Here is a 27,281-nt window from a genome sequence, read left to right on the forward strand (position 1 = left end):
TCACAGCACAAAATAATCTGCCCATCAAATAAATAATAATCATTTAAAAAAAAGACATTTTAGGAGAATGTAAAAACATTCCTCTCTGTGGAGAGATTTTAGTCCTTTAAGATGTGAAACAGGACAGAAAATAGAAGAGCCAGCCTTACCTCTCTCCGCTTCTCTGACACAGACTAACCTAAAAAAGCGCTGCACGGTTTTTACTGCTGGTGGTTGAATAAGCAAATCCAGGTGGGAAAGTGTTTGCACACCCCGGTAAGCTCTTATATATTGCCTGCAAAATTAGCTGTTATTACTGTCACTGTTTAGTGATGGCGAGCTTGAAAAAAAAAAAAAAAGCCCTCTGCAATCAAGAACCAAGCGCATCTTTGCAAATTATAGGTAATTGTCAATGTCCAGATTATGATAATGGAGGCCCTAATCCTGGAGAATAATTATTGTGGAGTGTTACAGTTGAAGCTGTCCAGTAAAGCTAACTGTCATTATTTAGACTCGATTTGCAAAACGGGGGGAAACTAGCTGAGTGGAAAATGTTCGGTTGGAAATAAACGGGGGCTCTCGATATAATGGCACCACTAGTGTGTGTGAGTGTGTGTGTGTGTGTGTGTGTAAGTGTGAGATAGATGGATGGCTAGTGGGAGACATACAGTAGTGCTGTGTGTGTGTGTGTGTGTGTGTGTGTGTGTGTGTGAGAGAGAGTGAGAGAGAGAGAGAGAGAGAGAAACATAGAGGCCCATGTGCGCAAATGTGCACAAGGGTGCGCGCGCGAAATCTGAATTTCTCGAGTGACCTGCTCGTGTTGTAATTACGCCACCGCCGTTTGGCCTACAGCGGAAATTAGGCTGAAAACAACACGCAGTGTGGCGCTTTAGATTAAGAAGAGCGTTTTTGCTCTCCAGTGTGTGTGTGTGTGTGTGTGTGTGTGTGTGTGTGTGTGTGTGAAGTATCTGCAGCGCCAGGAGCAGGCAGAGGATTCTGTGTCAGGTGGAAAAGGTAACGCGCATGGGTCAGCGTGCGGGTCACATGGAGTATTGTTTAGTGTGCGAGACAGAGATGGAGAGATGGAGAAGGGGAGGGTGGATTTTGTTTTTTAAAAAAAAATCACCTATATGATCTTTGTGCGTTTGACCGGGAAAATTCAATTAGCTTTTCTTTTTTTTTTTTTTTTTCTGATTCCCAGCGTTTCTCACAGTGGTTTTACTGCAGGCGCGCCTCTCTCACTGCCTGCTAATAACTGGGTGACATTGTGAAGCATTTTCCTTTCTTCTTCTTTCCTTCTCTCTCTCTCTCTCTCTCTCTCTCTCTCTCTCTCTCTCTCTCTCTTTTAAACATTTTCCCCGGAAGGTAAGGAAGCCGCGGCCAGGAGTCGCAGGGCTCTGGAACCGGTCTACCCCCACAGGAATGCGGATTGTCTGAGCTCTCCGTGCCGCCCCCTTTGCCTCCTCTCTGCCATTCAAAGCGGCTAATTGTAGGGGACACAAAGCGAGAGAGAGGCTGCAGACTGTCTGCTGCGGGGAGCAGGCATTTTCTTTCCAGAGGAGCTGGAAACAAGTGAAAGGCTTAATCAGGTTCACCACCACCTAAACTCAGCATGAAGGATCAGAAATGATAAAGGTAATCATTCAAAGGCACAAATAATATTATTAATAATAATAGTAATATGCCAGTGATATTAATATTGTTTTTAATAAAAAAGGAATATCTAAAAACATATTTCTTCTAATAATATCACCATGAAACACATACAATAAATAGTATCAAGAAAATGAGCCACTGACTTCCACAGACACAATATCAGTCAATAAAAAATGTTATAGGATACTTCAAATGATATTCTCACAAAAAATAATATCCTACAAATGATGAGTCAATTCAAAGAAGCACCGGTATTAATTTAAAAGTAAGTGAAATCACTGTGGTGAGTTAACACGTGCTGTGCTACATAGTAGCCATGCTTTCTCAGAAATGTATTAACAAGAGCATTTTTGTCCCTTAATGTTTATTTAATAAAGTCACAACTTTGCACTAAAATTCTTTTTCTTTTCTTCATTTCCTCCCCATGTTGTCGCAAATGCAGACTGAGCTGAGTTTGAACATGGCGATATTTATCTAATGCGCATCTCCAAGATAGTAATTCTTTTTTTTGTGTGTGTGTGTAATATCTGCAGACATAAACTTCATAGCCTTCAACAAAAAAAAAAATAAAAAATAAAAATGACGGTGAAAATGATAACTATAAATCGTGGGTGTTATGGAAAATGAAAACCACCAAGATTCGATTTACGACATTTGCAGATAAATCATCTTAATAACGAGCAGCTGTGATTTACAACCTTGTGCGGCACCTGAGGCTCACAAACATTATTTATGTCTGTGAGACTTAAAAAAAAAAAAAATCTCTGAGGGTTAGAATAACAAACTGCAGTGAGGCTGGAGGTTTCGAAGGTCCACTGTCCATTTAAACGTTTAATAGTCTTCCAAATGCAATAAATTACATGCACACATTTACACATTTTACACGTTTCTTCTATGTCATCAAATACATTGCATATTCCTCTGAATTTTGAACACGAGTCCATAGAAGGAGAAAAAGAAGATGGGATATGAACAAATGGGGTTTGTTTGTTTTGTTTTTTTGTTTTGTTTTTTTTCAATATAACGTCCCCGCTCCAAGAGCCAACGAGTGCTGTATCGAGTTAGGGTTCTGCAGGTGGGAAGTCATGGAGCTGCCGGCCGAGGTGTACCATGATCCCGAGCTTTCCAAAAAGTTAGAAGCAGTGGTGTTGATGTTTTGTGGCTGCAGGCTGTGCGGCCTGGAAGGGCCCTGAGTGTCCCATACGGCCGGAGACTGTGGAGAGTTGCACGCCATGGGGTCGCTGGAGCTGGGGCTGTGCTCGGGTGGAAGCTCGCCGTTTTTCATGATTTTCTTCATTTTTGATCTTCTGTTCTGGAACCAGATTTTCACCTGGAAAAGAAGCAGAGCACTGCATAATTAATATCTAAATAAAACCTTAAAAAAAAAAAAAACAATAGGTGTAAAAGGTGCGTAAAGACGCACAAAAAAAAAAAAAAAAGCACCACGTCATTATGTTAACTACGAGACATTTAGGTCAAAGACAACTTTCAAGTGAAACCGAATTTAATTGCGTTTTGTCTAAAATCCCACCTGTGTCTGTGTGAGTCCCAGCGAGGCAGCCAGCTCGGCTCTCTCCGGCAGCGCCAGGTACTGTGTGTTCTGAAACCGCCTCTGCAGAGCTGCCAGCTGGAAGCTGGAGTAGATTGTCCGAGGTTTTCTCACTTTCTTCGGCTTCCCGTTCACCATCCTCACTTCAGGCTCACTTATCTCTTTGTCTGTTTAAAAAAGAAAAAGAGAAAGACACACGAATGAGACCGTGTACCCGCTACACGTCGCGCGGTCTTTTTAATGCTTTTGTGCGTGGTTTGCCGTCTAGACGCGTTAAAACCCAGTTGTCATAAACCAAATTAATTCCAGACTTGCAAAAATCTCACAATAGCTAAAAATCCCATTACATCAAGTAGTTTGAAATAAACAGGAATTCGTATTTATTCCAGATGTGTTGTCCTTGACACATTTCTGATTTTGCTTTACGCGCAAGAACAATCGGAAAAAATAATTACTAAATACAAAATGGACAATTCATTTTCCTTATTCGTTTAACTCGATTACAAAATAACAATTTACTAATAATACCAAAAAACAGGCCCATACCTTGTGGACTTGGCTGGGCTTGCACTCTGCTGTAAGTCCCAGCGTACTGGTGGTAGGCGGGGGTCGTGTACGAACTGTAATCAGTGTAGGATTTTGTCGAGTAATTTCCAGCGGATCCATTTACGCCTGGGTACTGGTACTGGTAGGCATTGAGAGGCTTCCCGTACGCGGTGGAACTGGGCGAACAGTAACCGTGAGTGACTCCACCAGCGGGACTGTAGTAGCCAGAATCCGTGGCGGTGGACTCGGGTAAAGTAGGAGATTCCTGAGACGGATGATGCATGGTGGAGAGTTGAAAAGAGCTCTGGAAATCTGCAGGTTTTACACTCGGGATCCTCCGGTCGAATACTCCAGTCATACTTCGAGAAGAAACGCGTGGGTTTTGTTTTATTTAATTAGCAAAACAAACGAGGCAGTCTGACTCCAAAGTGGGCTGAAAACTACACTGGCATTGTTGAAAAGGCTCTCAGGCCGTCGGGCTCTGGTGAAGACTGCAGCCAGCCTCGCAGCAAAGACTTGGTTAAATCCTAAATCGCGCTCTTACGCACTGCAGGGAGGATCTGGTTCCATTGGCCAAGGCGCACACAGACACAGCTACACCCAATTCACTCAGCCAGCTTTCTTATAGGGGGGAAACCACCCGGGCAATGTGGCTGCATTGTTGTGTTTTTATACTATCAATCAATGGGAGCAATTAAAGTGTTGGCCGTGTTGCCAGACGACGTTGTCAGAAGGCTGAATTAGAGAGACAAAACCTCATTACCAAAAAGTCCTCCTGCTGTAAGACTGACCGATTATTACCATCATTTTCATTATTATATATGCATTTTATTAACGTCATATTGAGTCTTTTAATGCAAAATAATCCCCAAATGGTATGAAATCAAATGTTCCAATCATCTCACATGAAACCAAACACTGCATAAATAAGAATATTTTAGGGTGATCACTGAGGTTATTGTTTATCTTTTTATTATTTAAACAGACACTGGGGCCAAAGCTAATAAAATATTTGCTCTAGCCCATTTCTGGTGTAATCATCCTTGCGACTAACAGTTTTAAATCTCCAATATATCCTGAATATTACTAGCCTTTTCAATATATTTGATATGGCTGCATCCCTTATATGTCTAAACTAACAACAGTTTCCACTTCACACTATCCATTTTTTCAATTCCATGCTCGTTGGTCTTTTAATGACATGTCAAATAATGTCAAGATTCACCAGCTTACCTCAGGGGATCATTAAAGATTCATCTATCTCATCTCACCTTAAAACCTGCTGCAAAATCAATGCGCAACACCTCGGCTTTGCGCATTCAGTGGTGAACAGCGCCGACCAGCGGGGAAAACCGGGGAGCTGCACACCAAGCTCAACCTGGTGGGGAAACGCAAAGAAATATTGAAAAAAATAAATGATAATAGAAAGAGATCGTTACGAAGTGTTATGGTGCTCGGTGAAACTGGGGGTGACATACAAGGATTCAAAACTAAACTTGGCCTATTAAAATAAAACACATAACAACATTTAAAAAGAGGATGTTGAGCAACAGGTGTGAGCACCAATAGTGCATTCAGAACTACACATTGTATCATACACTGCCATCATACCTTATGACACACAGGATACATTATATTATTGTACACTGAGATTCTCAGTGAACATTAAAAACACAGATAAAAGTATATTTTCAGTTACTTTCTTTATAATTTGACATTATTACTTAAAAAGCGTGCGGACGTAGTCATGTCACTGTGTTTCCACATCCATTCACATCCACAGTGAACCAGGCATCATGTCTGCAGGAGTGGGTTTAACTTCTGCTGTACCCCGGAAACACTCCCCACACAGAGGCCCCACATTTCTTCCCGTGGCGTTTTGCTTATTCTCTAGTTTTGTGCATTTCCTAAAACAAGGATCGGTTTTGTAAATAACATGTCAAAGCGCCTCGATCGATCTGTGAAGAAAAATGTATTTTGCGTGTTGTTGAATTTGAATTTGTTGAGCGCGCAGCGTGCGTCTGACATCACTGAAGAGTTCCACGAAGCAAGATAGTTACCCCCCCCCCCTCTACACGTGTGTTTAAACATGAATCGGTGGCCTCTATTAGAGCGAAACAGCCCCGTTTAACGTGTGCGCAGGAGTTAAAAGAACAACACTAGTTAGCAAGTGAACAATCCTGTAAATGCGGCTGTCAAATAAGTACATACAGCAAAGATGGAGGAATGGAAAGTCTTTGGCAGCCTAACGGGAAGTGGCCAAAGACGGAAGCAGGTGGGAGGTAACGCTCTTGCGTCTTTTCTGTGCTGTCTCTGCTCTCGGCTCCCGTTGTGTGTGTTGGGGGGATGGGGCTGTGCTGAGGATGAGAGGCTCCAAATATTTACCACTTGGCTAACTAAATATCTTTATATTTCCAAACTGGACTTCAACCATCGATCTTTTATATATTAATACTTTTCGATCACGTATGAGTTTGCGTGGTATTTGGCCCAAATAAAGTGGAGTATCCGTACGTCCACGACACGCTTAAAAAGTCGACAAAATGTATTCCTCTGCTGGAGGTAAGTGGTGCAGCTAACGTTAGCATCGGCTAAGTGATGCAGCTAGCAGAAATGAGCACACTAGGTGCAGCGTTTCGTGGATAAATTGCAGCGAGCTGTTTTTTTGAAGCACGTACTCATTTGTGTGTCATATTGCTAGTTATTATGAAAGTTACCCAATACGTTTGCTTAGGAAAACATCGTCTCAGTCTTCAGAGGAGATATTAGTAGTAGAGGCAAGCTTAGCTAGCGTGCAACAACAACAAACTGCTGCTAGCTAAGTTAGCTTCAATGGTACCTCGTTTCCAGAACTTGTTTTTTTTTTTGTTAGCTTCCCATTAGAAAATCGCCATTGATTGTTTTATATTTTCTTAGTAAACCACACGGGAACAAACACACAGCCATTATTGTTTGGAGTGTCTCACGGTGTAACATTAAATATAAAGTTACAACCATATTCAGCGGCCGACCATATTATCTCATTTCGTGGCCAATCTTAGCTATGGTTAGCAAACAGTATCCAACTTTAATTAGGTAGATTGTACTCATATTTTCAATAACATAGATTATCAGACGCTATGAAATTGCTCTGTGAATATACTTGGGACTTATATAGGATAAAACTAAGTAGTAAATGAAGTGTGACTGAGGAAACGTAACTTACTGTTTGAGGTTTAGCAGCTGACTCTCAGTGGGCAAATAGACAGTGTTAAAATAATGTAAAATCTGCTCTTTACATAAATGTAACTTTTTATTATTGTTTACTTAAGTATTTGTGCCCAAGTAACAAACACACTAGCATTCATCTTATATTTAGTAATAGCTTTAGGGTTTACTTTCTGTATCACGGGAAGCATCAGTGTTGTCATAGTTGAATTAAAATGTGAACTAAAGTGTATTATTAGTCTAATCCCAGGAGAATGGGTGGCTTCAACAGAGTAAGATTGCCAGCTTGCATGATGCCTTCTGTGTGTGTGTTGATAAGAGTCATGAAAAAGTTGCCCTTGATTGTGGAGGATGGTGCAGTGGAAGCGAGAAGAGGGCTAGACATTGAAATCGAGCAAGTGTTTGCAAAGGAAATGTCTAAGTAAAGATGAATGGCATTCTGTACTGTCTTGCTACTTGCTATATTAAGATATCATGTTTACTTAAGAAGTAAGCAGATTTGTGTTCTGTGACTCAAATGTTCTTTTATCGCCTCTCTTTATGTTTAAGAAACTGTGCACCAAGTGGATTTTGATCATATAACCTGTAATCTTTGTCCTTTGTAGCTGCTGAGATGCTTGAGGGACCCCGTTCCTCTGGGTCAATAAGCTCTGGTAAGCTTTTCCCATATTTGGTATTTAAAGGCTTAAACTGGTCCCAGCATTGGTCCAGTGTAAGCGGCAACATTATGTGTTAATATATCCTTCAAGCATCGCAGTCTGTACTGATTAACCATCTGAATGAAAAATGAAATAGAGCTCAAGTAATTTGGCATTCTAGGTGAGCTTCTAAACAGATCAGGGCAGTTTTATGTTGTCAAATTTCCTCCGCATAGGTCTCATAGGTCATTCAGTAATACCCACTTTTCACTACAAGGTTTTATGGGTGTTCCTGTTTGTATGAGCAGAGCTGGAGCGAAAAGATAAGGCACTGTGGGGAATGGGGAGAGTGCTCTGCTAGCCTAACTGTAATATCTAAAGTTGCAGATATGGAGCTTCTTGGTTGAGCATGCCTGCAATTGAGGAAAACATTAGTGCATCTTCTCCAGCAGAATGAAAAACATTGTTGACACCTCAAGACATCTAGCAGACTGTAAGAATAACAGACAGGCTCTGATTAGGTGCTAGGAAGATCCAGATACTCAATTAGCTTATCAATACTTGGCAGTTTGAGGTTTTTTAAAGCCGGCTCACAAGCTTAGCACTCTCTAAAAGCTGTTAATCTGAAATAACTATTCAAAGAATCAAGTGAGTCTCCCAGCTGGAAACCAAAACAGGCAATGAACTAAGTGGTGGTATTAGATGATGACTTGACTTCTATTTGTGTTCACCCGAGAAAACCTAGGAGACTTGATTTTTATCTCTGAGCAGACTTATTAAGAAGGCAGTTTCAGAAGATAAACTTTTAACAGCTTCTTCTTTTCTTTAATAAATGAGAAACAAGAGCTATGTTTGTTCAACATGCTGCAGGAGGAGTTCATGAAACGGTGTCACTGAAAAGGAGCCTTCATACAGCAAGAATACATTTTAATTTCAGTTTAAGCCAATTGCTTGCTGAGCTTTATGGTCCATTGATCACCTATGCAAATAATGACTCATGGTTAAAATGTGGTTTGCAAGGCCAGTATATATTCCTCTTTGTTATACCAACATCTCCAAATCAAATCTGGGATGATAATTGAGATGCATCATTATTTATTGTATCCCAAACATACTGTGTAATTTACAGTAGATAATGTCTCTGGATTTGTCACACCAGCAAAATTTAGGAGGCTCACTTATTGTGATAGTTGACAGTTTGTGTAAAGCTGGTTGAGACACGTCACATTAGAAATTGTGCTTGTCAGACTGTCACATAAAAAGAAGATTCCATGTCTAATTTAGCATTTAAAATATGAATTACTAAATTAGTATTTTAGTTCTTGATGGCTTCTAATGTTTGTTCAGCTGAGAAATGTGTAATGTCAAACATTTTTATCAACTCAGGAGTAAAACAAACATATTTCTATTAAGATCAGTTGAAAAACGTACAGTTCCGTACGTACATCTGTAAGTGACCCTGTTCATTACATGTGAACATGTATCTTATTTATGTGGTCCAGATGGTTCTAATTGGGTCGTTAAGATCTTGGGAAATGACCTGTGCCTGTAAACTGTGATCTTTATTATACGCTTTGTCGCTTTCCACCAACTGATCCCGACGTTGTAGAGCCCCCATCTTCCCCACTGCCAGAATATGTGTTCAAGCCACCGTCACGGCCGGACTTCGGCACCATGGGCAGGACAATCAAGCTACAGGCAAACTTCTTTGAGATGGAGATCCCCAAGCTGGAGGTCTATCATTACGACATTGACATCAAGCCCGAGAAATGCCCCAGGAGGGTCAATCGGTATGAATATGTGTATACTTCTTAATTTGATACATCAGTGGTTGAGATGTTCTCTGCATTGTGATAATTTGTTTCATGTTGTTCTCAGTGAAATTGTGGAGCATATGGTCCAGCACTTTAAAACACAGATCTTTGGTGATCGAAAGCCAGTGTATGATGGGAGGAAGAATCTCTACACTGCCATGCCCTTGCCCATAGGCAGAGATAAAGTATGTATATAACAGGACAACCCTCAACACTAAAATCTCTACTTAGAGGGACACACGTGCATTAACATGTGCATTAAATAGTTTATATTGGATAAAAAAATCTGAAGCTTTTCCCTTGTTGTGCTCTTCTTCTCCATCCCTTCCTCAGGTGGAGCTTGAGGTGACCATTCCTGGTGAAGGCAAGGACCGCAGCTTCAAAGTATCCATTAAGTGGGTGTCCTGCGTTAGCCTGCAAGCTCTGCATGAGGCACTGTCAGGACGGCTGCCCAGCGTCCCCTTTGAGACCATCCAGGCCTTGGATGTGGTCATGAGACATTTGCCCTCTATGAGGTGGGTGTTAAATGTTGCTCCATATGTAAATAATAGTTTCTAGATGATCACTTCTGACATATTTGCCATCTTGTATAAATACATAGTGTGATTCTTGTTATTTTCAAACGACCATTGCTGAGGTTTGTATCGTATTTTACATTATTACATGTTAATCTGACTGTTCATCAATGTCCGGTTACAGGTATACCCCAGTGGGCCGCTCTTTCTTCACACCCTCAGAGGGATGCTCAAACCCCCTTGGTGGTGGCAGGGAGGTGTGGTTTGGCTTCCACCAGTCTGTCAGGCCTTCCCTCTGGAAAATGATGCTGAACATTGATGGTAATTTTCTTAAAGTTTTGGTAAAAGTTGTTTAAGTAATATCATTTTTATATCTCTAATCCCTTGTTTTGTTTGCAGTTTCAGCTACTGCATTCTACAAAGCCCAACCTGTAATTGAGTTCATGTGTGAGGTCTTGGATTTCAAAAGCATTGAAGAACAACAGAAGCCCTTAACGGACTCTCAGAGAGTGAAATTTACAAAGGAAATCAAGGGTAGGTAACACTTAGGATTTCATTTATTAATGGCCGTGGGTTAGGAATGATTGTGATGTTTTTGTGTGTGTGTGTGTGTGTTCCCTCCACCCAGGTCTGAAGGTGGAGATCACTCACTGTGGGCAAATGAAGAGAAAGTACAGAGTGTGCAATGTGACCAGAAGACCAGCCAGCCATCAAACGTAAAAATGCTCTGTTTGTAATTGCATTATTTGAATTTTGGTTGTACAGTTAGTAAAGCAAGAGCTCATTGAAAACATAGTATAGTATTTAATGAATAAAATATATTGCAGTCCAGCAACAAGATGCATGTATTGTATTTTAAAAAAATATAGCTGTTGGTTCCAGTTGACATGATGATTTTTGCAGACATCCCTGCAGGGTGAACGTGTGTTTACTAAGTGTTTGATTTATTTTTTCCTGTAGATTTCCCCTGCAGCAGGAGAACGGTCAAACAATTGAATGCACAGTTGCACAGTACTTCAAAGACAAATACAAGCTTATACTGCGATACCCCCACCTCCCATGTCTTCAGGTGGGACAGGAGCAAAAGCACACCTACCTACCTCTAGAGGTAAGCATAACCAGCCTCTTGTGCTTATTTACCCTCAGAGAAGTGATTTACTATTACTTGTATTCCGAACCTGTTTTGTTTGCGTCTCCACTCCAGGTGTGTAACATAGTGGCAGGACAGCGTTGCATCAAAAAGCTGACAGACAATCAGACCTCCACTATGATTCGTGCCACAGCCCGATCAGCACCAGACCGTCAGGATGAGATTAGTAAATTGGTGAGTCATGGAATGACACATATTTAGTGAATGCATTGCAGAAGTTATGAATCTCAAAACCTAATGCCTTTAGTTGCCAAAACGTTGGTAGTATTTCTTCAGCAATGCCGTATTCTAAGATCACCAGAGATGACCAGTCACACTTGCCAGCAAATATTTCCACCTACAATAATTTGTAGTCTTTATCTGAAGAGAATGTTTGGTTTAACAACCTACCACAGTTTTCACTCATGTTGGAAAGTGCTTCTTTGGCTTTTTTGCACATTTTACCGTTTTTTATCTTTATGTTAAAATGGTAAAAATGCATTTCTGCCAATCAATCTACACACAATAACTCATAATAATACAATTCTTATTTTTGATTTGCAAACTAATTAAAAATCTAAATTTAGCAGCTTAAAGTGCAGACCAGTGTAGAAAAGGTCACATGTTTCACATTGCTTATCAAGACCAAACCAAGCAAAGAAATCCGTTGCTTGGTTTCTCTGTAAACCTTTGGTAGTGAGACAAGGGTAAAAAATAATTCCTCAGAAATGTGGGATTACTTTTAATATCTCAAACAAACCAGTCTGTGCTGTCAGTTTCATCATTTAGAGAACTTATGAAAGTATTTCTTACTTTTTCAGGTTTTGTACAAACCGAACAATCAGCTAATGTAGAACATAAACAGCAGATGAATTTGTTAAGAAAACAATCATTAATTGCAGTTGTATAAAGAATATTTACCTCAACCAACGGCAAAAGTAAAATCCTGCTTTTACATTAATTCATGAGTAATCATAATCTAATGATCTAAACGTTAACAGCACAACACGCAGTCACAGAATATATTTCTGCATAGAGTACTAATAATAACATAACAAGTAAAAGCATGTGATTACTTCCTCCACTACTTCTGAAATACGCTGTTTTTATCCATTTACGGATCTTTATAAATGATTATCTATGATATTTTTTGAGACTGTATCATACAGTGACAATCCTATACTGTTATACTATAATTTATATAATGATCTCCCAGGAAGAATGGGATAAACTGTCTAAATCCAGGTCTGATAGGCTTGTAGACTTGCCCAAGAACAGGTGGGGCCGTTATTGCTAAAGGGGTTTCAACAAAATATTAAATTCAGAGTCTGAATACTAAATGAAAGATTTCAGCTTTTGATTTTTAATAAATTTGCTTTGCCATTATAGGCTGTTGTGTATAGACATTTTGGCAGTCCAATGAGCAAATGAGTGTCTACATAAAAACGTGTGTAATTCACAGATTCCAATTTTTCTCCTTTTCAGATGAGAAGTGCCAACTTCAACACTGACCCTTATGTTCGTGAATTTGGCGTAATGGTGAGAGATGAAATGACTGAAGTGAATGGTCGCGTCCTACAAGCACCATCCATTCTGTATGGAGGAAGGGTATGTTGATCACCCATTCAGATGTGTTAACAGGAGTATATTAACTTTTCATGCGTTTAAGTGAAATACACTTAATTCAGTGGTATTAAGATGTATTAATTTAACTTATTCGTGTGTAATTATACTTTGCAGAACAAAGCAATAGCCACACCAATCCATGGAGTATGGGACATGAGGAACAAGCAGTTCCACACAGGCATTGAGATCAAAGTGTGGGCCATCGCCTGCTTTGCACCTCAGAGACAGTGTACTGAACTCTTGCTCAAGTAAGTGAGATGCATACAAGTAGAGTGCACGTACCTCAGCATATGGCAGATGTGCATTAGCTCTTGAAAGTATGTAAACTCCCTAGAGTTTTCTGTGTAAACATGACCTGAACATGATCAGCTAGAAATGGGGGTGGGGTATGAGGGGTGCTTAGAAGGTTACATTTGTATTCTGCAATCTCACCACTAGATGCTGCCAAATCTTTCAGAATTGCATGTGTTGTACCTTTGTCTAGTTGTCTATGGCAAATGTATGTGAACCTCTAGGAAGAGCAAAGGGAAATTAAAGTCAGGTATTTTAGTCAATGAGAGGATAATCTGGTGTGATTCTGGGAGGTCCTGCTTCATTTATAGAGGAGAAATCTGGGTCCACACTATCAAAGTGATTTTAACAGCACAGGTAGAAGCAACATGGAAGATTTTAGAGGAGTTACTCATGCTCAGCAGTGTGGAAGAAATTATAAAAGACCATTTTGCAATGACTTATTTGGTGGATTAATAGAAACGTATCTACAGACACATCTGCAGCCTACACCGTGAGCATTTAACATGTGTCTAAGGTACGACATTACAGCATATAATTGTGAAAGATTTGTGTGTATCAGTGTGAGTGACTCACTGCAATGCATTTTACTAGCACTTGAAGAAAGCAGTGATTGAGATCAGAGGTTAGAGGTTAAACAAGCAGAAACTCTCAGAATAGCAAACATCCTATCTTTCCCGGAGGTTTTAGAAGTGTCTTGCATTTTAATAGAGGTGCCTAAATGGAGTACACCACGTAGCATGAGTGACCATTTCTCACAGCAGCAACACTTTTGACGCATTCGGGGAGAGACAGTACAGAGCGTAGGTTATCCATGTTTTGGAACTTTATAGTTTGAAGATATTTTGTCATGTTACATGACAAACACCTCATGTTACACCTCCCCTTTCTGAACTTCTCTGTCTCAGAGCATTCACAGATCAGCTGAGAAAGATCTCTAGGGATGCAGGGATGCCCATCCAGGGTCAGCCTTGCTTCTGTAAATACGCCCAGGGAGCTGACAGCGTGGAGCCAATGTTCAGACACCTCAAGTACACCTACCAGGGCCTCCAGCTGGTTGTAGTGATCCTGCCAGGGAAGACGCCTGTCTATGGTGAGGCGTCCATTCACACAATATGTACTTTTTTTCATTCAGTAGAAAACGGTGTATTTTCTTGCTTCAGAGATAAACAACATACACAGATGTTAATTTTCTTGAAAGAAAACAGTGCTAACAATTATTGTTTTTACTATCGCTTGAGATAATTAATTAACTAAATTGTAAACCACAATTCCACTTCCAGATGATGACTTTTGTAGTGTACCTTTGTGCCCTTGATTTGTTGCATTGATTTGTTGTTGAACTCCAGACACGAAATATTGCACAGACCTGTTAAATGAAATTGACTGACATCACTTTGCGCTCGTGACTGTAGCGGAGGTGAAACGTGTTGGCGACACTGTGCTGGGCATGGCCACGCAGTGTGTGCAGGTGAAGAATGTTCAGAAGACAACACCTCAGACTCTCTCCAACCTCTGTTTGAAGATCAATGTCAAACTGGGTGGCGTGAACAACATCCTCCTCCCACAGGGCAGGTTAGTGGGAGTACAACACCCTACCTCAAATCCACAAAGTATAAAGAAGGACTGTAAGTCTCTTTGTCTGGAGTGCTTGTCACTTTTGTAAGAATATGTAGGTTTTTTTAATTAGCCTATCTGCACTGCATTTTTGTTCTAGGCCAATGGTGTTCCAGCAGCCAGTCATCTTCCTTGGTGCAGATGTGACTCATCCGCCGGCAGGAGATGGAAAAAAGCCTTCTATTGCTGCTGTAAGTAACATCACAGCACATAACGCAGTTCATATATTTATATATATATATTTTAAAATGTGCAAAAGCAAATATCCTGCTTAGATGGTTTAGGTATATAAAGAAATTGCTTTTTGCCCACGCTTTTCATTTTTATGCGTCAGCACCAATGATAGTCAGGGCCAGAGGCATTATATTTTCAGGTTGTCAGTCTGCGTCAAGGGAATTTTTTTCAAATTTGCTACAACTGTCCACTTGGACTCTGTGAAGAGCTGTGGCCAAAGGTCACAGTTGTTGTTGTTGTTGTTGTGAAGGTGATGCCTCAGAAACACATTGAAGAAACTTCCTCAGGTGTAGCACAAATTGGCCCTTGGGATCAAGGATGAAATTATTTGATTTTGGTGGTCAAAGGTCAACTTCACTGTGACCTCATGTATATTCCCTTCTGGTCAGTGCCACATCTCATAAATGCCTGGAAGGAATGTCATTACATCTGGCACTAACATTTGCTTGAACTGCATAAACGTATTAGAATTTGATTCTGGACAGACATGCTCAAAAGTTACATTATCACAGTTTAGTGGAGGCATGCAACTTCGAAGCAGTAATTCTAGTTGATATTGTATCATGTCATAGCTCAGCCCTTTCATTTGCCACTAAGTGAGTTCATTTTTTCTCTTCAGGTTGTTGGTAGTATGGATGCCCATCCCAGCAGATACTGTGCCACAGTGCGGGTGCAGCAGCATCGTCAAGACATCATCCAGGACCTGGCCACCATGGTGAGAGAGTTGCTGATCCAGTTCTACAAGTCCACTCGATTCAAGCCTACAAGAATCATCTACTATCGGGATGGCATTTCAGAGGGCCAATTCAACCAGGTGATGTACATTACAGTGGCAAAGCAGAACAGTCTGTGGCGTTAATGTTAATTTTATTGTTATGTCACTGTACATTTTGTTCATGTTGTATTTCCAGGCATCTTCTAACCTATTAGATTTTATATTTATATATATTTTCTTATCATAAATACATTCAGGTTCTTCAGCATGAACTGCTGGCAATCCGTGAGGCCTGCATCAAGCTAGAGAAGGACTACCAGCCTGGTATCACGTTTGTTGTGGTACAGAAGAGACACCACACAAGACTGTTCTGTACGGACAGAAATGAAAGGGTCAGTGCTAAATCATTAGTATTGATTGAAAATGTATGTGTTATCAAATTAGAGACATTTGGTAAACCATTTAACTTAATTGCTATTTGTGTATGTATGTATTTTTGTTTCAAATTTTTGCAGGTTGGGAAAAGTGGCAACATTCCTGCAGGCACCACAGTGGACACCAAAATTACTCATCCATCAGAGTTTGACTTCTACCTTTGCAGTCATGCTGGCATTCAGGTGAGAACTGCAATGTAACTCTCAGGTTATGTATTATTTATAGTAGTTTTTTTAATTAGGATCATATTAAATGGAGTTTGGTTTTAGATGTGAAACTATCTAAAGATCTTCAGGACACGAAGTGACATGTTTCATCTGTTTTCACTCGGTGCAGGGAACCAGCAGGCCATCTCACTACCATGTGCTCTGGGATGACAACCACTTCTCATCAGATGAACTCCAGGTCCTCACCTACCAGCTATGCCACACTTATGTGCGCTGCACCCGCTCAGTTTCCATCCCAGCACCAGCCTACTACGCCCATTTGGTAGCTTTTCGTGCTCGTTATCACTTGGTGGACAAAGAACATGACAGGTAAGGACACATAACCATTTTTCAGACTTGTTCTGGTAAACTAGATATTTAAAAAATGCTTTTGAGAACCAGACAGAGCAAACAGACATTATTAACCCTTTTATATCCTTTGAAATGTTTCAGTGCTGAGGGCAGCCACACATCAGGCCAGAGCAATGGACGTGACCACCAGGCCTTGGCCAAAGCTGTTCAAATCCACCAGGACACTCTGCGCACCATGTACTTTGCCTGAGAGTATACAACCCCAGGTTGGCGTGGGTGAGACCCCACTGATGGAGCACACTACCCCTCGCTGTCTCACTGTCGGCTTTAGATAGCATCACAGTGGTTTCACACCATGATCTCCCTATTTTGCAAACCAGTCAGTTACTCATATGTCTACAATTGTACTTCAGCCCCAGACCCACAAAAACCAGGCCAGCATTAGACTGTAAGATGCAAAAGTTTCCTCTTTAATGGGGATCACGCTGGAACAGGTTTTATTTACATGTTGTGCATTAGTGTGTATTAGTATTCGATGTAGGGAAATATGTTGCAAAATCTGAGAGGAGAAAGTGAAGTTCGTACACTGATAGACGAAACCTACCATTTCTAAACTAGTGGGCAGTAACTTTATACATTGGGGTGATTTTTAATTTAAAAGGAGCCGTTCACCCTCCTCTTGTTATTGTTTGGTTAGGGTCTTGGTGCTTGAGAGAAGAACAACACATCAAAAGATGACGGGGGTCCATTGACTGTTAATATGCCTGATGATTTTCTCCTCTGACGAACGTTATTTATCAGCCAATCAAAGCAAAGTGCACTGACTAGAATGGGTACTTCAATCAGGACAACAGTACTTAATATATTGAGGGTCGTGTGGGATTTTCACATAGGGCACTATGTGATGAAGAGTGCCATTTGAGAAAACTTTTTCTGTCGTCATTTCTATGTAAAACTATTAATTATTTGGCCCGCATCTGCTGCGGTTTTCAGTATTTTGTCCTTGATCGACACTGATGACCATTTTATGCCAAAATCTTCGACAAAAGAATTCTTTACATCAGATTTGTTATCAACCCTTGAACCAACATTTTAATCTAGATGAGGGCTTTTAGTGTTCAAATGTAAAAAAAAAAAAAATTAGCAATTTTTATCTTCCTCTGCCTCACTTTTTAGTCTCAACTGAAAAAGCGCACCTAGTTACCTATTTCCCATGCAAAAAAAAATAATAATAAAAAAAATAGTGTATTGGGACTGGATCCCAACCAGGACACCTTTTTAATGTACACTGAGCCGTGTTGATAAAAGACACTTGATGTAGAAAATGACATAGAGGGGAACTTAATGAAATCTTTTTTTTTTGTTCCCTTCGGTTTTTGCAGTCTGTTTAATTTTCAGTCAGTTTTTGTAATGAATATGCATGTGGCTGACTCATGTGTGAGACATTTAGGCATTTGTGATTAATGTTTATTTCTTCCTTTGTACACATTAACCCTACTTCTGTTGTTGTTTTTACTGTATATAACAGGAGAATAGTGTTTTCTGCAGTGTCTCTGTCAGCGCAGGATATTTGCGTGGAGTCTCATTCGGTACAGTTGAGTGAAAGCTGCAACTTGTCAGACTTTAATGGATCGAAATTCCCTTGAAAAAAACTAAACTCTTTAATTATAGTGTTTGCTTCAGGAATCAGGAGCAACTGTCGCACAAAGTTTGTTTTTTATGCAAATGACTTTTGTGAGTCTTTATACTATATAGTAATGTTGGTAATAAGGTATATTTTGAATAAGCTTTCAGTGGAGGCTGCTGAAAATATAAAGTTTTTTTTTTTTTTAATGACTGGCCCACATATAGTTTAAAATTAACAGTGTATTTGTATACAGATTTTAAATGAAATTATTCTCTTGCCTTCTAAGACTGTCACAGTCTGATTATTTTACGTATGCCCTAACATCCCACCTAAGTTTTACTGCTAAGTTAATTAAGCTGGTGAATGTTCATATAGTGATTGGAGGCGCGTAGTCTATATTTCTAACTATGCATCATTTTTAACCAAGAGATTTAGCAGTGGGGGGGGGGGGGGGGTCTCTCACACAAATGTGGGTCATTTATAGAGGTAGATAATCAGGGTTGTTTTTTTTTTCTTCTTTTATTTGTATTTGCTTTTTAGCATGTTGCATTTAGTAGCGTTTCTTAGTGCTTATCAGCATCTTCATACCTCTGTAAAGGGATGAAGTATTTATGTGGTCATTTGTATTGTTGTAGATTTTCTAGCTTAAAAATTGGGTGTATCCTTTGTAACACACAGTCTTTCTTAGCCAAACAAGATTGCAAACTTTTACATACGAATAATCAAAAGACATTGAAGCACAAAACGACATCTTTAATCTAGGTGCTAGAAGTTTTCCTTGTAAACTACCTTAAATCCTCACTGGACTAGTGGACAAGGCTTTTTACTCGTATGCTAAAAGACACTTCATCATGTTGAGGATCTTTTCCTCTCCCTCTGACCACCTCCACGTCACTCTTTTAACTCCTTACCTGTAAAGCAACTAGAAATCCGACTGACTGTGTTTGTGGGGCATTCTGAAAATCATGTACTTGATATTTACTTTTTATGATGTCAATATTGTTCTTATTGGTGCTGGTCTCTCAACATGTAAATTTGGATGCACTTTTGATAGCAGGACATTGGTATGACTTCTACATGTGTTCTTCAATCGAAGCGGGAGGCTCGGCCATATTGTGAGACACTGGTGTAATTGTATGGAAATGGCCGTGTGTTCTACCTCTTGTTACCTGTTTAAGTGTAATGGTAACATCACACCGCTGGCCATTTCTGTATAATTACCCCTGCTATCTAATGGTAATCTCTCTGGTAATTGGCATTGTTTGAGTCTCGCATTGTCGTTAGAGGTTTTAAACGCTTGGCGTGCATGATGGTGAACATGCTTTCTCAGTTTATGTAGTTGTCGCTATTTTTCATAGTTTTGCTCAAGCTGATGAGTGAATGTGTTTGTGTGTGTGTGTGTTTTCATTTGTTTTCGTTCCTTTTTAGGAATTCTGAGCGTTGAGCTGTATGACCAAATTCTTGAGGTGTGTTTCTTTTCGCACACAGCTTTCCTTCCCCTCATTTTCCCCTTTCCTTTAAGTCTATGCACCAATGAAATAAGAGACTTTCTTGACACTTTACTTTTCCACCTGAGCAGTACAACAACAAATGTAAAGCCCACATCAGGCGTGATCGTTGCATATTCTTCATCCGGAAACATCGTAAATGTAACTTAGAGGTGCTGTTAGTCAGACAAAAAGAAAACAACTCCTGTCTAAAGACCAGCTTAAAAAAATTACATGTTGAAATCCACACGAACAGATGTTTGTTTGCAATGCAGGATCCGATCAAATAAGTCATACAAGTCGGGTGAAGCCTGCCGCTCTGTGCTGAAATGTGAATCGTCTTTGTGCAAAGGCATGCGTTAGCAATGATGCCACGAGCATCTACATTATTTACTTATTCAAATGTTTGGTCTTCAGACTGGCCCTCAGTGGGACGCCTGGGTGTTTAGTATTTTAGCTGAAGGTTGTTGTTGTAAATGCCAGACATATCGTGTGGAAAGGTCAACTCAACGACAGAGAAACTCAGCTCACAGCATAACTGGTGTCCTTAAAAGTAACTTAGAAAAACACAAAATTCAAAGGGATCATTTTAGAAAGTGGGGTTGTAGTTGTTACTGCTTCTTTTTTACATTACCTATACCAGCACCTTAAAAATACCAGATCAGAATGACATTGCCTGTCTTGGAGATAAAACGTGACAATGTTATGTTTGCACTAAACAAGGATGGACTTTGACGCTGCTGAAGCATTCGATTATTTATCGGGTGGCAGAATGGCAGTTGTCGTGGTGGTTTTTCAAAATAAAAGATGTCCTGACAACAGGCCTGAGAGGCTCAGTACGTGCAGTCACCATTCATATAGCCATGTCTGCTGATCACAAGGGATTCTAGCTAGCCAACCAGCATTCAGCACGTTGTCTTTCTGAAATATCCCGATGCCTTTAAATGTTAACGGAAGAGTGAAACTTGAAGTTGCCTGAGTGGGTTCTTTGCACAGTGATGTGGGAGAAAGGCGCTTTATGCAGAACAGACTGACAAGTGTTAGAGACCTCATTCGCTGTGGAAAATAAGGTTTCTTTAATCGCTCGGCTTGTTGCAGATGTGATGCTGAAGTGCTGCGAGAGGAGAACGTGAGCAGGCGGGTTTTTACACCACACATCCCTTTTAAGACTGCAACGTGCACAGATATGAGGCCTCACGACACCACCACAGACTAAACATATCATGAGCTACATCAAGAATGTGTTTGAAGCTAACAAATGAGTACACCTGCCTAGATGAATGTGGCACAAATTCATAAGTTTATATGGTGCCCTTGGTGCTCAGCAAGGTATTCAAAATACCTACAGCGGGAACCCAAATAACATGACAGCAGACTTGTTAAAATAAATGCACATCTCCGTTTGACTGTTTTTTCCGTTATATTTTAGTGTGAGTGGCCAAAATGTGGACGAAGCAGGTTCCAGAAATGGCTTTGGCTATGAAATAAATGGCATATCATAAGCTAATTTAATCAGCTAATTTCATTTTCACAATAGCGGGTTTTTTTTATTGGTATGTTTAAATATAGGGTTGGAAGGGGCTGAGGTAAAACTGCAACAATCAGCCTGTGACCTGGTTTCAAATGGTCTTATAAATTTACCTATAAATAATTTTTTTCCAAACCATTTCCCTCTGTATAGTAATGTCTCTCCTGTTTGCCTCTCATCCGTCTCTTGTAGAGAAACTTTTGCTGACATAAAGAAACCTCTTGTAGAGTAGATCCTATTTTCCTAGCTTCAAATAATCTCAATGAATGTACTCGGAGTGCGTGGTTTGTAATATTGTATAGGCTTGTATCCATCCAGTACATTTATACTCATTTGCTCCATGTGTACAGCCTTTTCCTTTTTTTGGTGTATTTATCTTTATTTATAGGCTTCAGTAACTGCAGAAAGTATTATCATGTTTTTAATAATTCGTTGGTTTAATTAACGCCCACATCACAGCTGATGTTTATCGTTTCACTGAATAACCTGGATTTAAAAAAAAAAACAAGTGTACAGTTGAGATGTCCGTCTCTACTGTAGTTTTAGGGGACAAATGTTTCACACTGGTGCAAAGAGTAGTCATCGTTTCTGTCTGTTCTGGCTTCATGCTTTGTGAGGTGCTGTAACGTGTGTGTGTGTGTGTGTGTGTGCGCGCGCGCTTGTGTGTGTATTTATACATATAAATGATGGTTGCTTTGGTGTAATCTGGTTTTTGTTTTTGTTTTTTTGGTTTTTTTATTTGCTTAAGCCCTCAGTCTGATTCTTGTTTTCAGTTTTTTTTGCAGAGTTTTCCTGTAAAATTCTCCCAGCTCCACTAATTCATTAGCGCAGAGCAACAAAGCTTTAACAAAGTTTTTGTGAAACGTTGATTTTTTTAAGTGACATATTAATATTTATGTGGCACTCACACTTAATTTTTTTGAATTTCTGTTCCTAGATAAACCCGAAGCATCACTTTTATTCTTGAAGGTCAGCCTTTTATAATGTTCACCAAATTACCTTCAGCCGTGTGATACCAGTGTGAAGTGCTCAAGGTTTTTACATATAAAGCCTATACTGATGTTTTTAGCTTCAAGCCTGATGTGTAAACATAAATTTTATCATGATGTATATTTAACATTGGGCGATTTTTAAGAATTATGACTATATTTGTTTTGGAGCATTAACAGGACGGGAAACAAATTCACCATGTTTGTTAGACTTTAAGATTATTGGAGCTACTTGATCCAAATACTGGAGATTTTGATCCAGAAGCATGAAGTCCATTAATTTTCCACTTTTTGTTTTAAATATCCGGTTTTGTTCTGGTTAGGTTCTGGTGTTAGCGACTGTGTTAAACCCCAGTCAGACGTCTTGGTTTGGGTTGGTTCACAGAGCTACAAACTCTCCACATGTATGCAGTGACCTGGCATCACTACATCCACTGATCTTTGGCACAGTTAGTTTCTGGATTAATCTGAATCTTATAGCTATCTTGACGTACTGTGTATTACAGCAGGACATTATCTTTGATGAACTGCAAGAGCACTGATGCTTGACTCACCAGTAATGATGCAGGTTGTTGTTAATGAACTAGTTATCGACATTATTTGCTGTTGCCACAAACAAGCTGATTTTAAAATATATATATTTATTGATCATATGAGTTTTTTACACAATAATATGCCCATGTCATAGAAAAACTGGATTATGTGTAATGAATAACCAGATTAGTTTCCACTTCCTGTTTTCAATGGCCACTCCAACATTTTCTGTTATATCATTTATATCACCATGACTGTTGTAACAGTAAGAAAGGCAGCTGATCCCGGTGCTCTGTGGCCGGTAACTGATCTGTTTGGATCGATGGAGTTGGAGGTTTGTCAGACTGTTGTAGAGCAAAGTCTCTTATGTTCTTCCAGCTGTGGCTGTACTTCATGCTAGATTATAGATTGTAAAACTATCTTCCATCTTCTCACAAACAATCATTGGCATCCTCTGTCTTACCTACAGAGAGGACTTTCTGTTCATTAGTGTCAGTTAAATGCATCTGCAGAAGTCAACATGCGTCATTTTAACCAGTAAGAGCAGCAGTCAGCATGGGCTGATGATGAGAAGCAGTAAATTAAATGCTCTGTACGTCGTTGTTAACGATAACTAATGTGAGACTTAAGTGAATCCAGCCATTTTACCAACTGCAGAACAGTCTGTGCTGTAGCAGGCTTGTCACCTGTCATCGGCACAGTGTCCTCATATGACTACACACACGCGTGTGCATGTGTGTTTCCCTTGATTTGGCCCTGCGTGTGTCAGCTTTCTTACTCTGGTCCAATGAAATGATTGTGCAGTTGACCCAGATGCAGAACATATACATTTATCAATTGAAAATAACTCTTTATTTTATTATTTTTACTATTGTCTGAACTTCTTCATAATCATTTTATTGCCCAGTCCTGAGGAGAGAACATTACCTCTCATCCACCTCATGCAGCATCCTTCACATTGTGGTTTCAGGCATTTAACAGGTGGAGTTTTTTTAGCCGCCCTTCTATAGTTTGGAGTTGCATAGCTGATATTTTCACCATGCGAGCTGCACGTCTGTGCAAATATCAGCTAGGAAAGCATTTAATTAGTGTTCCAGCAGGTAAATATATTGACTATTGGATGGACTGAAATGTTTTAAATGATAAAATATTTACAAGAGGATGAATCCTAATGAATTAGATCTGACTGTACTCCTACCGTCCAGTTGATGGACATGTGCCCAATCAAGCAAGACCCGAATTTGTGTTTTCTTCTTTTTTCAAAGCATTTCTAGTCTTCAGAATGACTTGGCTTTTTCTTTACCAACTTGGCAAAAAAAGAACTACCTCAGAGCAGTGTCAGGTGCTAGCTAATATTAGCCCTAATTTATAATAATGGTAACAAAATCAAAAATTGTAGTGACCAAACCAACACAAGCCAATATCATGTGAGAGCATTGTTCTTTTCTTGAACCTTAATAAATGGGAAAAGCTAGTAGTCGTGTATGACCGGTTGGTTACGTTTTAGGGGACCAAATTTTAATACGTCTCATTGTTTTGTGTGAGTCCTTCATTTTTCAAAAGACGAGTGATCTGAGAACAACCCAGCACAATCTAGGGACTCACTCATGTGGTGAAATAAACTGTTGTCATTGACTGGAACGCGTATCGCCAAGTGTGCCATCGTAATTACTCTTCATCATGACAGTGCGTTGATATTCCAGCTGAACTTTGGTGATACTTAGGAATGTAGTGGCTGTGGAGCTTTGTTGAAAAGATGTATGTACAGCAATAACGTTGACGAGTGTGAGCTGTGGATTGTCGGTAATTTTTATTTTGTACCATTACTCTAGCCTTGTATGTCTAGGTCAAAAGAACTCGCAGACACCTTACATTGATGGCTTTCAGTGAGCAGGACAGTAAATGAGTAGATATACTGATGGAACCAGGAGTTTTTTTGCTTGTTTGTTTGTTTTTGTTTATTTTATTTTACCAGAATGTTGAAATATTAAGGTTTCATACTGAATAGAGCCACTCCACGTGCTCAAATGCCTACATTTCTCTGCCGTGTTAACCCAGTACTGCAATAAAATCAGGGAGGATGTCCCCTGTCTCCTACTTAGCTCGTGTTTGCTTTTCCTAGCCTGGTTCAGCATCGTTTTTGTTAAGGGTTTAAGACGTAGTTTTGCATGAGACAATTTACAAAAGGGAAAACACACATTTGAATATGCGTCAAAGTGTTCAGCGAAAGGTACATATGAGGTTGTGTGGCAGTTCACTACAGATTGTCGTTTAATCTGACCTGAAAATACCCCACGTGTGTGTGTTTGTAGCTGTTTTATGTGTGCCTTTTGTCAGATCTCTCTCCTCTCCTTCAGCCCCAGCATTGGGTTTGTGAGTCCTTTCAACAATGGTTTGGCAAATTCTGCCGCACCACATAAAGAAAAAAAAAGTAATCTCTATTTTTAATTATCATGCAAAGTTGCGTTTAGATGCTGCATAGAACGATCAGTATTTGTGTTTGCACTTTCAAAGCAGTCTGAAAAAAATGCCCTCATAAGGTCGGGCAGAAAGTAAAAAGTAACTGACGAGGTATTTTATCAATAGGAATTATAAGGAATAATATGACTTTGAAGAGCTTTTCTAAAAAGGTTGATATATCTATATATATATTAATGAAGTACCTCATAAGCCTGATATATGCTGCATTAACTTGTTTTTTTTTTTTGTTTGTTTTGTTTTGTGTACTTCATTTTGTCCAATAAAATTGTAATTTTCCCCTCTTGGGAGGTTTGAATGTCACTGCAGGCTGTGCAAACGCCACCACCACGTAATCAGAGTTCTGTTGTAACAAAGAAGCACGTTACACATTGTGGCCAAATGCAGTTTTTACACAAATGTAATATCATCTGAACATTTCTCACCTGTAGCACCATTTCAGTTTTTTTTTTTTTTTTTTTTTTTTGCATTTTCTCTGTCTACATAGCCAAAAATTTTAGCTTTCGTTGACGTGCACCAAACATCCCGCAACGCTCTGTGGTACATTGTGACTACTGACTCAGGTATTGCCATGACAAGGGCTATATCTGCTTATTCTGTCCCTGTCCTAAACTTCCCCCCACACCTTTGTCTTAAAATAGCCTTAGATATCCAGGTTCCTGTAGGTCCCCTGAAGGGTTATGGTGGGAATTTTCTTTTAATGGAATTATTTAGCGTTTCCTTACAATAAGTGACCTGTATTATGATGTAGTATGCATTATATAGTCGACCACTGCAAGGCCGTATCATTGCAACTAGATGGCAGTTAACAAAGCCATGTCTGTCTGCACTGTGTTATTATGGGCTATAACCTGCTGCTGCTGCTGCAGATGCTGATTGACACACGCCGTAAGCTGTGATCATGACTGGGATGTCAAATCTGATTGTGACATAAGTCTACCATGGCGGACAGTAACAGTAAGTGCATGTAGACCATATATTAAAGCATCCGCTGCTGTGTTCCCAGTTCACAGATACTGCTGGATCAAAGAGCAATAAACACATCGTGGAATGTGTCGCCGTGTCTCCTTTATGTTGGTTTCTTGAAACTAGCAGTATGTTGTACATTAGCCTATAACTGACAAGACTGGAGTATGGAAGCATCTCTACAAATCAGATGGAATTAATATAAGGATATTAAGGAATATTATAAGGGAACAAATAAATATTGACGTTGAAGAATTTACTTTAAGGTATTCCCACTGTGAACTTCAGATGTTCCATAGGTTCCTATTAGGCCTTAAAAGTTGAACAAATTATGCACTACAATTTCAGACTTGACGGACGTGACAGACTTTTGACTCCTGTTTAGACACAATTTCTAAAAGAGTTGCGTCATCGCCATGTTATCTACCTCCTATGAATGTAGGGGCTGTCCTGGAGTTGACTTTAGATTCACTTAATCATTTCAGAAAAAAAAAAAACACAGACAATCATTTGTAGATTCTTGAAACTGTATTCCCCTCTTCATTCGTGCATAAAACAGATTCCAGGACTCTCCATTTCTTTAGATGTTTTTTTTTTTTTTTTTTTTTCCCCCTCATCGGCCATTTCCATTGTATACCCTGTGCTTTTCTTCTTTTCCATCCTAAGCCATGTTGGAGAATCAAAGTGACCAAAGGCTCTTGGTAAAGGCAGCCCTGCACAGCTGTGTGAATTCAAACCTCTCTTCATTTGTGTCATGTTGAGCTCACTTCTGAGTCATTTGATTTTCTCTCTCTCTCTCTTTCTCTCTCCTCCCTTATTTAAACCACAACATGCCAAAACTGAATTTGCTGTCATTCTTGTTCTGGTGAGGGTCTTTATGTTGCTGAATTAATTTGTTCACATCCACTGCTAAGCTCCTTCTTGTTGTCGTCATTGTAAAATTGTAAGCTTTTGATTTCTATTTTACATTTCCTTTTTTTTTTTCTTTTTCTTAACATGTATGCTTACACAACACAACATATGCTGTAAACCCTGTTAGGACATAATGTGAATACGTATCACTTAATATAGTTCCCTCTTTGGCTTGACTGTAAGTTGCGTTAATTAATAAAAATGCCTAAAACGTTTTCCTGTTGTGTGGTGACTTTCTTTTTACTTTGGTATTGCTCTATCAATTTGTGAATCTCTGTGCTTTAAACACAT

General features: G+C 39.6%; 2 protein-coding genes across 3 annotated transcripts; one reads left to right on the plus strand and one right to left on the minus strand.

Moving 5' to 3' along the window:
- Window positions 1-2,436: 2,436 nt before the first annotated feature.
- dlx5a (distal-less homeobox 5a) lies at window positions 2,437-4,313 on the minus strand. The gene is made up of 3 exons (XM_026347725.1): window positions 3,731-4,313; window positions 3,167-3,351; window positions 2,437-2,965 (listed from the first exon to the last, which is right to left on the minus strand). The coding sequence occupies exons 1-3, from the start codon at window positions 4,086-4,088 to the stop codon at window positions 2,651-2,653; spliced, it is 858 nt and encodes a 285-aa protein (XP_026203510.1). The 5' UTR covers window positions 4,089-4,313; the 3' UTR covers window positions 2,437-2,650.
- Window positions 4,314-6,076: 1,763 nt separating this feature from the next.
- On the plus strand, window positions 6,077-27,205 carry ago2 (argonaute RISC catalytic component 2). 2 transcript variants are annotated; one of them, XM_026347664.1, is made up of 20 exons: window positions 6,077-6,292; window positions 7,543-7,590; window positions 9,170-9,365; window positions 9,454-9,574; window positions 9,723-9,904; window positions 10,089-10,225; window positions 10,304-10,438; window positions 10,533-10,620; window positions 10,865-11,012; window positions 11,109-11,228; window positions 12,519-12,641; window positions 12,774-12,907; window positions 13,859-14,043; window positions 14,366-14,525; window positions 14,668-14,758; window positions 15,421-15,615; window positions 15,774-15,908; window positions 16,032-16,133; window positions 16,288-16,487; window positions 16,611-27,205. In XM_026347664.1, the coding sequence occupies exons 1-20, from the start codon at window positions 6,274-6,276 to the stop codon at window positions 16,717-16,719; spliced, it is 2,628 nt and encodes an 875-aa protein (XP_026203449.1). In that variant the 5' UTR covers window positions 6,077-6,273; the 3' UTR covers window positions 16,720-27,205. The 2 variants fall into 2 exon arrangements, with proteins under 2 accessions (XP_026203449.1, XP_026203450.1); XM_026347665.1 differs by having other exon boundaries at window positions 9,185-9,365.
- The last annotated feature ends 76 nt before the right edge of the window (window positions 27,206-27,281 follow it).

This window comes from Anabas testudineus, chromosome 11 (assembly GCF_900324465.2).
Source record: "Anabas testudineus chromosome 11, fAnaTes1.2, whole genome shotgun sequence".
NCBI classification, from domain to species: domain Eukaryota; kingdom Metazoa; phylum Chordata; class Actinopteri; order Anabantiformes; family Anabantidae; genus Anabas; species Anabas testudineus.

What these genes read in the sequence shown, in the direction of transcription:
- ago2 (XM_026347664.1), top strand. An exon ending in TGCCCCAGGAGGGTCAATCG is followed by an intron (nt 9,366 to 9,453) that starts GTATGAATATGT and finishes TGTTGTTCTCAG; the next exon opens with TGAAATTGTGGAGCATATGG. An exon ending in GTACGGACAGAAATGAAAGG is followed by an intron (nt 15,909 to 16,031) that starts GTCAGTGCTAAA and finishes AAATTTTTGCAG; the next exon opens with GTTGGGAAAAGTGGCAACAT.
- dlx5a (XM_026347725.1), bottom strand. Translation starts at nt 4,088, where the DNA reads ATGACTGGAGTATTCGACCGGAGGATCCCGAGTGTAAAACCTGCAGAT. An exon ending in AGCCCAGCCAAGTCCACAAG is followed by an intron (nt 3,352 to 3,730) that starts GTATGGGCCTGT and finishes TTTTTTAAACAG; the next exon opens with ACAAAGAGATAAGTGAGCCT. An exon ending in TGGGACTCACACAGACACAG is followed by an intron (nt 2,966 to 3,166) that starts GTGGGATTTTAG and finishes CTTCTTTTCCAG; the next exon opens with GTGAAAATCTGGTTCCAGAA.